This window comes from Heloderma suspectum, chromosome 8 (genome assembly GCF_057233095.1).
Source record: "Heloderma suspectum isolate Gila_16-S chromosome 8, 16-S_ref, whole genome shotgun sequence".
In the NCBI taxonomy this organism is placed as follows: Eukaryota; Metazoa; Chordata; class Lepidosauria; order Squamata; family Helodermatidae; genus Heloderma; species Heloderma suspectum.
Genome location: NC_139465.1, coordinates 5,073,480 through 5,083,112, shown reverse-complemented (window position 1 = coordinate 5,083,112; position 9,633 = coordinate 5,073,480). Strand labels below are relative to the sequence as shown.

Genomic DNA, 9,633 nt, shown 5'->3' with positions numbered 1-9,633 from the left:
ATTGAAAGAGTGAACAACCAATTTTAATAGGAACCGGAAGATTTGCTTTGTGAAGACACCAAATCAGCATGTCTTTAAATAAATAAATAAAAGTCTTCAAGCCAAAAGATGAGGGTTGTAATTCAAAATACTTTGTTCAAATAGAAAACAGAACATTCAAAACGTAACAGCAATGGTTAGTCATGAACAATGAAGAGTCCCAAGGAAAACAAAACAATAGACAACATTGCATTACACATCTTTTTACAAGGCAGAATTGAGGTGAATTTACTGGAGGACTGATAAAAACCAAAAGCAGCACGAATCTCAGAACAAAGCGATATGGACAAATGCAAACGCCATAAGCATAAAAACCTTCAGGACCAAGACACTTAAAGATATTTATCCATTTGAACTCTAGCATAATCATTAAATTAGTAAAAATATTTTCTTCAAGTGTAACAAAAAAACCCTTCCTAAATTAGGTTTACTTTTTTCTTATATTAAAAACTCTTTTTTTTAAAAAAGAAAAACTACGTTAAAAGAAAATATAGATTTGTAAAGAGTCCGATTATGTTCAGTAGGTATCAGGGTCACGCTCTTGATTGTGTCCCGTGCAAGGATCGGGAGCAATGGATTTGCTTCTCCCATTTTACGGGATGAAAAAGAATAATTGCCTTCCAGTGCTGACCTTAAAAGGCAGAGAATGAAAGGCTTCCTCTCCTACTCTGAGGGAAGCCTGTGCAAAATAACGACTCCATTAAGATGCTTTGGAGCAAACTACCGAGGGTAGCATGCTCACTGAGCTCCATACATACGGGAGCGCCATGCTCCTTCAACAGTACAGAGATTCCCAAACCTGGACCCACAGCAAGGGGCAGTCGCTATACGCTTTGATTCTACCCCTGGGAAGCTGGGTCATAGTAGACTCCAAGGGAGCTATATCGGCCTAAAGCAGCCTTCCCCAAACTGCTGCTCTCCAGATGTGCTAGACTACAACTCCTGGCATTCCTGACCACTGGCTACGCTGGCTGGCCATGATGGGTGCTGCAGTCCAACACATCTGGAGGGTGCCAGGTTGGGGAAGGCAAGAATAAAGAGACATTCAGCTGTCCCTAAGCATACCTTAAATGAAACCCTTTGGGGGCATTTTAAATTTCAAGACCCCGACAGTATCCCCCACCCCTTCCATAATGGCAAACATCTTTACTTGGGGTGGGTGGGGGGACATTTATTAAGAGCCATTTCCTGAGACTTGCAGAAAATGACAAGCCTTCTTAAATATATTAAGCATTCCAAAAAAGATTCATACATTCATTTTCTCCAAGACAGCGGAGTGATTTGATGGGAGCCACCCCGCCACTTATAACTGAAAGCACCCCTCAACCTAGGGGCAAAGCCACAGAACGGTGATCTTCACCTACAGAGAATAAATGAATATCGATTAAAGTTGCCAGACTTTAATCTTTCAATTCTTTCCTTTTAGAAGTGCTTAAAAAGTGACATTTATTTATTTATTTATTTATTAAATTTATTAATCGCCCATCTGACTGGTCACCCAGCCACTCTAGGCGATGTACAACCCACCATAAAACAATTTAAAACAATAAAATTTTACCATTTTTTTTTTTAAACACCCTAACCCACCCCAAATGCCTGCCTGAACAACCACGTTTTTAATGCACGACGGAAGCTCATTAAAGAGGGGGCATGACGGAGTTCCCTAGGGAGGGAGTTCCACAGAGTGGGGGCCACCACAGAGAAGGCCCTCTCCCTCGTCCCCACCAGTCTAGCTGTCCTGGCTGATGGGACAGAGAGAAGGCCATCCGAGGCTGATCTTGTTAAGCGGCCTGTCTGGTGTTGCTGGAGGCGCTCCTTAAGATAGGCTGGGCCGGAACCATATAGGGTTTTAAAAAGTGACATCATTACAGCGGAGAATGGCGTCTGTACCAGAAACATGAAAGGTACAGAGGAGCAGGGAAATTAAACACACACACACACGGAAGAGAGGTTTTGCAAAGGATGCTTGGCTGACGTAAAACAAATCAGGGTCTTTCGCAAACTTTTTTCCACAAGTCGGCCACCTCCAAGTTTTTGCATTGCTCCTACCAGGAAGCTCAACTGATGAGTGCTGACAGGACTGCAGCCAAAATGGGGCAATTGAGAAACAAGAGGGGAGGCATCTGCTTGCTCAGGGGGGTCCAAAGGTTCGCAAAAGTATTGGAGAGGGACATCCAAGGGGGCAAAAAAGAAACCCCACCCAGTGAAGACCCCACCCAAGTAACGCCACCCAACGAGGGCTGAGAGCTCCATGGCCACAGAATACATGCTGAGATTCTGTGGATGGGGGAGATAATGAAATGGAGTAGAGGAAGAGGGCTTGGCTGGCTGGTACAATGCGTGGTGGAGCGTGGCTCGTATGCCAAGACAGTTTGTTTGCCAAAGCAGGCCACAATACCATGGGGAAATTCAGGGAATTAAAATACCTCTAATCGTGTTTGGAAGCACGGTAGTATTCTGGAACAACAACAAAAAAGTCAGAGGGAGAGTTTGACAGACTGAACGGAGAAAGTATTCTCGTGTCCTTCATTGCTGCTAAGACAAATCTTGATACTTTGCCTTTCTTCTACGCAAATGTTTTCAAAAAACGTATGTTGCCTGTGAGAGGAACTGGAGCATTTTGCATTCTGCTTGCGTGAGTGTGTGAGAGGTAAACACAAAGGGGTCCAAGACTGCCTTTGAGGAGGTGGGGAAGTCCACTTCTGTCAGTGCAGTGGATGCAGCGCCAATCTGGATCCCACCCAAACAGTGAACTGAGCCAAGGTTAGCAAATTCTCTCAAACCTAGGATTGGGTCCAGACTTAGTCATACCGAGTAGACCCATTGAAATCGATGCAACTTCAGTTAGTCATGGCTAACAGACATTAATTCATTCAAAACATTTGTATCCCACCCTATATCATTAAGATGTCAGGGTGGTGAACAGATAAAATCAATTTCAACAGTATGAAACAACGAGTAACTTAAACAGCTAAAAGCATATAGAACCATTAAGCAAGCTAATACCAATTAAAAATCTAAAACAATAAAACAGTTAAAACAGTGTGCAACTTTAGGGGATTCAATTAGCCCTCAAAGGCTTTGGTGAAAAGCCATGTTTTAACTTGGCGCCAAAATGAAACCAATGTCTGCGCCAATCGCACCTCCAAGGGGAGGGCACAGCCGGGGTGCCACAGCAGAACAGGCCCTCGCCCATGTCTCACCACAGTGTAACATAAGTCCCACTGATTAGAATGGGTCTACTCTTAAGCATGACCAAGTCCAGATTGAACCCTGAATTTTCAGTGAAGGACGGAAGGGGGTGTAAAACACAAAAGCATGCTAGTCAGAAATATTTTCTTTAAGAACTTGATTTTATGCTATGCTTTGTTCTCAAAATCAGTTTTTCAATGGAGTGCTTGCACTGGGCATGTACTGCAGTAGCAAGTCGTTTTTATCCAATATATAATCAGAATAAACATGCCACAGGTCACAAGGGACGCTGTAAAAATGCAAATTGTCCCCCCAAAAAGGCAATCTTCCACAGGCATTAACATTTCCAACTATCATGCCATTCAGAAATTGTAAATATACCGGCCACTGGTTTTCTTGAAGTTAATACTTTGAGAACAAAACAAAGACAGAAGCAGTTTTGCAACACTGAAAATGGACAGAATATTTGGTACGCAGCCACCCACAGAGCTCTATAAACAATTCACGGCACTCACAAAGAATTAGAAATACATCCCATGATGATGCTCGACATCTGTGGCGCCCCAGTTATTAGAACCCGCCATTGTTGGCACTACAACAGACAAAAAGTCAGTCCACAATTGTCCGCCTGTTCTGCTTTAACAAAATTACTTCACCAATTTGGAAAGAACAGTTACCATATTTCAATATCTCTATGTACAAAGCTCAGTAAAAAACAAAAACAACCCTGCCAAACACCATAAAAATGCATACAAGTATACTGCAAGCGGCTAGGGAAGTGACTAGATTGCTCTTGATAGGTGCAGAGGGCACCTATCCAGACCATGGAACTTGGGCTCCACCACGGGTCTCCTTCCCTTCCCCAAGCCCTGTCCCCTGCCCTGGAGGCTGCTGGGGATGGAGCTTAAGGAGGGGGAGGGGAATCCGTTTGTTATCTCCAAACTATGATTGGCGATAACAAGGGAATTCTCCCGTGCTCTGCTCCCCCACAGAATGGAAGGTGAGTAGCATACAAGGGAATCAGATTGGGGCGGTGGCTTCGCCTGCCCCATGTCCTTTCCCCACATGGAGAAGCTGTAGGGGAGGGGGAAACATAAGAGCGTAAGAAGAGCCCTGCTGGATCAGACCAAGGGTCCATCTAGTCCAGCACTCTGTTCACACAGTGGCCAACTAGCCGTCGACCAGGAACCCACAAGCAGGACGCAAGTGCACCAGCACCCTCCCGCCCATGTTCCCCAGCAACTGGTGTAAGGCATACCATCACAGGTTCTGGAGATAGCACATAGCCTTCAAGCCCAGCAACCATGGATAGCCTTCTCCTCTAGGAATGTGTCTAACCCCCTTTTAAAGCCATCCAAGTTGGTGGCCATCACTACATCTTGTGGAAGCGAATTCCATAGTTTAACTCTGCGCTGTGTGAAGAAGGGAAACAGATTCCCAGTGGCTGCATCAGGAGGATGATCCTCTCGATGTGGCAACCAGGAACCAAATTCCATCAGGGGGCATGGCCATGCTGCTTTGATGTCAGGGGGCATGGCCACGCCCCTGACATCGTATGGTTCATGGAGATCATCTGGCATTGAGCAGGGGGTTGGACTCAATGGTCTTATAGGCCCCTTCCAAACCTACTGTTCTATGATTCTACCCCCGCTGGATTATGGTTCCCCACCCCTGGTTTGACATTACCCTAGGATATGTAAATGGCACATTCCTCAGTGCTAACATGGGATCTGTTGGGTATATCCTACCTTTCATAGAACCTAAATCACAGAAGAAAGGTTTAGAGGCACCAAGTTACCCATTCTTCTGGCATCCACCTGTCTTGGCCATGGCTCCTATCAGAAGAAGTAGCTTCTTTCCCTCCCATGGAACACTGGATGGCCATTGCAAACAGCAAAACCACGGCATAAGCAACACATTGATGTGTGTTTGCGGTATCTTGGTTATTTAAAAACGCCATTATAAAAAGGCAGGTGTATTACTCCTCTTTTGTAATGGAGTGGTAAAAACCAACAAAATGGGACTCCTCTAAGATAGTTAGTACATTCTTCCTTTCAAATTAAATCAGGATTTCCCAGGTAAGAACTGAATTGTTGGAGTCTCCTTGTTGGCTCTTTAGCTAAGAAAATGATATGGATTCTCAACAAAATGTTTCCATGGGTCAACTTGTTGGTTTCTATGGTCTTTATGAGTGTGTGAAAATTATAATCAACTCAAAGCAGGTCTGCACTCTAAATTTAAATCAGTGTCAACTCCCATGGTCACCCCACCCCACCTTGCTGCCGACCGTAGGCTCGTACAGAGGCTAAGATCTCTATCAAGACACTCTCAGCACTTTCTCCAAACGGCAGCTTCCCAGAATTCTTTGGGGGATGGGGAAGCCATGACACTTATCCTGGTTCCAAATCAGGATAAAAGTGTATGGTGTAAGGACCAATTTATGTGTGATACTACATGTGTCAATGGAAGTTGTGCGTCTTTTTTTTTTTTAAACCCTAAATATCTGGTAAGGGGGCTATCAGGATCATGGTGCACTGGGAGGATGGGTTGACTCTTTCCTTCTGTGATTCAGTGTCAATGAAAACCTCTTTCCCAAAGCTGGTCTTGACGCCAATCACTGACTGAAGCCAACTAAAATATGGGTAAACAGAAGGCGAACATATCTGTTTCCGAGATGGAAGGTTTACTCTCCACTGGCTTTCCCCCTCAATATCCATGTGGTCAAACGGCCTAAAAAAGCCCCCCCCCCGCCCCAAATGTGGTGACATCACAACTTATATCCTGTAAAACATTCCCCACATGGATATTGAGGTAAGAAAATCATGGCCGCCCCTACATCTCAAAAACAGCCCCTCAGTTGGGACTGTAAACAATCCTAGTGAGACAGAACTACTTCCTGGGTTGATGAACCCAGGAAGTTCTATGGCCTGGAAGGTGGGACTTCCAGGGATGAAGTTTTAGTGGCCGCCAATTGGCACATGGAGAGAGAGCCTTTCAACAAAATCAGATGCTGACGTTCCAGACATTCTGTTCCCATGAGAACCAGGGAGGAAAAACACAAAACGCTGAAATGGGTACGAACGGATACGTAGAGACTACACATGCCTCACAACTCCAAGCAACTTGGTCCCATGCTTTGTGGCAATGAGCACTAAAAGCAGTCTTCCCTAGCGTGGCGTCCTCCAGATGTGCTGGACTGCAACTCCCATAATGCCCAGCCAGACTGTACAGTCCCAACACATTTGGAAGGTGCCAGGTAGAGCTGGACTAAAGCTACAAGAAGACTGGAGCATGCCTTCCAGGCCTCCGAACTGAAGCTCACGAGAACCTACTGTTGCCTGCTGGGCCAGCCTCAAAGTCTGCTCTGGACTCTACACGTGCTCAGCTCGAGCCAAGGATCACAAAAGGGCCACAAGCGATGCTCCCAAGACCCACTTTCTGCTAATGTTCATCTTCCAAGTTCACCATCACATGGAACCATCCCTCCCCATCCCCCAAGAGCACATTGATGGACCTGGAACATAGGATCCCATTCTGTGTAGTAAGGAAAGTGGTAGGGGCCAGCATAACCGTCAGGCGCAGCCAGGAAATGCCAGGTGGTCTTCTGGGAGGTAGAAAGCTGAAGCCAGGCAACCGAGCGCAAGCAGAGCCTCTTTTCCCAGCACCAAAGCTGGACAGAGAATGTAGCAGCGTCTGCCACTGGGTGAATTTTGGTTCGGCTGCACAGGTCCTTGGGCTGTGTTGTGGTGGATTTGGAGCAAGTCTGGCGGAGGAGGCTTTTGCCCGGGCACCAACAGCATCGGAGAGAGTTGCTCAGGAGAATCATGACGTCGCAAGTGGGACAACATACAAAACGTTTATTCTAAGTCAATACAACGCAGAACTACATGGGAATCTGAAAGGGGGAGAGAGTTTAAAAACACAACCCTAAAAAAAAAAAGAAGATTAACAACAACAACAGTTTTAAAAAAAAGAGTTCAGGTTGGGGCAGCCATATCTGTCAGGGTTGGAACTAGCCGATATCTGTGCTGGTCCACAATGAAGAACCAGCATCTGTTTTTGTTTGCTTGTGTGTTTTTTGCGGGGCCCCTATCTGTTTGTGCTAAGGAGTGTTACGCTCACAAATACTTTTTCCCAAGAAAACCTTGCACTGCCGGATGAACAAGCTGCCCTGCATGTTGTCGATTCTGCAAATGCGGAGGCAGCTATGGGATGCCGGCAGCTCTTGGCAACTTGGATTTCTGTTCGTAACGCAGCCCAGGGTGAAGAAACTAAGTTGCTAACTAAAGAAAGAGGACCGTTCAAGACCAGGACTAGGAGTCCGGCCCGCAGTTGCGCATGGAAATGTAATGTCCCATTGGTTCCCTGGCTGCAGATCTGTTGAGGCCTCCTGAAGTTCCCAGAAGAAGCTTCTCTTCTGAATTCGCACCTGGACCTTGTCTCCTCCTGCATCTTGTCAGCTGCCTGGCTTGAGCGAGAAAAGGAAGCGAGGACTGGGAGGGGCAGGCCGTGCGGTCGGCCGGGTTCCAGGGAATGCTGTCTGCTAAATCCCCAGCTTCAATGTCTTCTTTTTTTTAAACGAGGAATCAGACGTACTCGCATTTCTAAAATAATATTGTGTGTTGGCTTGAACCGAATGTCGACGCTTTTGCTGTCTTTAAGACTCCTGTGGGACAACCTCCATCAGCTTCTGACAAAGGACTGTCGTGGAGTCTGTTTGAGAAGAGGGGGAAAACAGAGAAGAAAATGAAACTAGCAAGTTGCAAAGCACCTCGGAGAGCTCCTTCAGAGTTCTGACGGAAACCTGGAGCGGACTCCCTGCCCCACTGACATTGGCGCCACCAGCCCCCACTGCCTCTGAAATGTCTCGAGCATCACAAAATGGGAAAACTTCGTTAGGGACGTGCATTCGTCTGCCTCAAACAGATGTTCATCGCTGGCCTGACGTCATGCAAGGAAGTTAGATCCCCAAGTTAGGTGCCCTCCAGATGTTTTGGACAATGACTCTCAACACTCCTGTTCACTGACCATGCTAGCTGGGGCTGATGGGAGCTGAAGTCTTAAACTTTTGGAGGACACCAGCTTGGGGAAGGCCGAGTTAAATTGTAGCACACTTCTTTTCAAGTGTGGAAAAGGTATTTTGAATGAAGAAATTGCTGCTCGTGCAGCTTGCTGCCTGTGGGTCAACAGAGTTTGCAGGTTCTTGTATTTCAAAAACCTATCAAACCTGTTTGCCCAGGTAACAGTGGGACTAAAGAAACACGGGTGTACGCTGAGAGATGTAAGGCCTCTCTCGACCCCTTTCCACTTGCTGTTGTCTGCCTCTGGCCCACTTGGCTTAAAAACTGACACTTTCTGGCTACAGCAATATGCTTCTTCAGCTGCTGATGGGAGGCAGACAAAGACCAGGATGGTAAATCACAAGGCACCAGGACCGTAAGTTTCTAATGAAGGTGCTTGCAAATATTCTGTCTGTCCTGCAATATCTCCCTCATCGCCCCTTCCACAATCCATTCTCTGTGTAAAAGAGGCCCAAAGAACAGGACACAATTAATATGCTAATTTGTCACCCAGCGGCTGTAAAAATGGCTTTAATAAGAACAGAGACAATTACTAAGAATAAGAAGAAAGGGGGGAAATTGGGGAGGTGGAGAGAGTGCTCCGCAGTCAGAAAGACTACTGAAAAGCTCTTTTGCTCTCTGCCCCAAATCTGGCACGTCTTTCTCCTTGTCTGAGTTTATAGGTCAGGCTGTTGCCCTTTTTGTTGTTGTCGTCTTGAACACTGGAGAGAACAGATGGTGGTGTTGAGTTACGTGGATGCCATCCAGCGAGACGTTTCATGACTCAGCTGCTTCAGAAGCTTTGCTTCGGAGGCTCAAGAGATGGAACACAGGCCAGGAGCGTCAAACACTCCCGGCGCTTGCTCTGGGGTAGTCGCAGATGAACGACAGTTAAAACTGCTTGCATCATTCCAGTTTTATATTCCCCTTGGGGAGAAGACAGAGAACCAATACCGGGAGCTAATGAAAATCTACGTTTTAACTGGGGTTTATGTAAAATCCAGATGTCCTGTCTCCTGCTTAGGAGCAAAAAACCCCTTAGGCCTTCTCAGGGAGATCCGCCTGGCAACTTCACTGTATACATGCAGACACCAAACTATGACTGTTCTCTTTAAGCAGGCATTTAAAATTTAATCTGTTGTTTTATTAGTTTTACTGCTGGCTCCTCAAAGTTATATTTTTTTTTAAGTTTCTAATGTTTAATATTGTATTATTCTGATTCTTGTCTTGTTGTATTATTATATTTATTTTTTATTATATTATTGTTTGGTTTTATGGTTATTATTATCATTATCATTATTATATTTATTCAATTTATAACCCGCCTATATACAAAATACTC

The 9,633-nt window shown here is 45.6% G+C and overlaps 1 protein-coding gene across 1 annotated transcript in view; it reads right to left on the bottom strand.

Moving 5' to 3' along the window:
• Positions 1 to 5,721: 5,721 nt before the first annotated feature.
• The window catches only part of SLC7A5 (solute carrier family 7 member 5), a 53,298-nt gene continuing 49,386 nt past the window's right edge, over positions 5,722 to 9,633 (bottom strand). Inside the window, exon 10 of the mRNA XM_084812809.1 lies at positions 5,722 to 7,944. Within this exon, the coding sequence (XP_084668935.1) occupies positions 7,889 to 7,944 (56 nt within the window). The 3' untranslated portion in view covers positions 5,722 to 7,888. The remainder of the gene's footprint in view (positions 7,945 to 9,633) is intronic.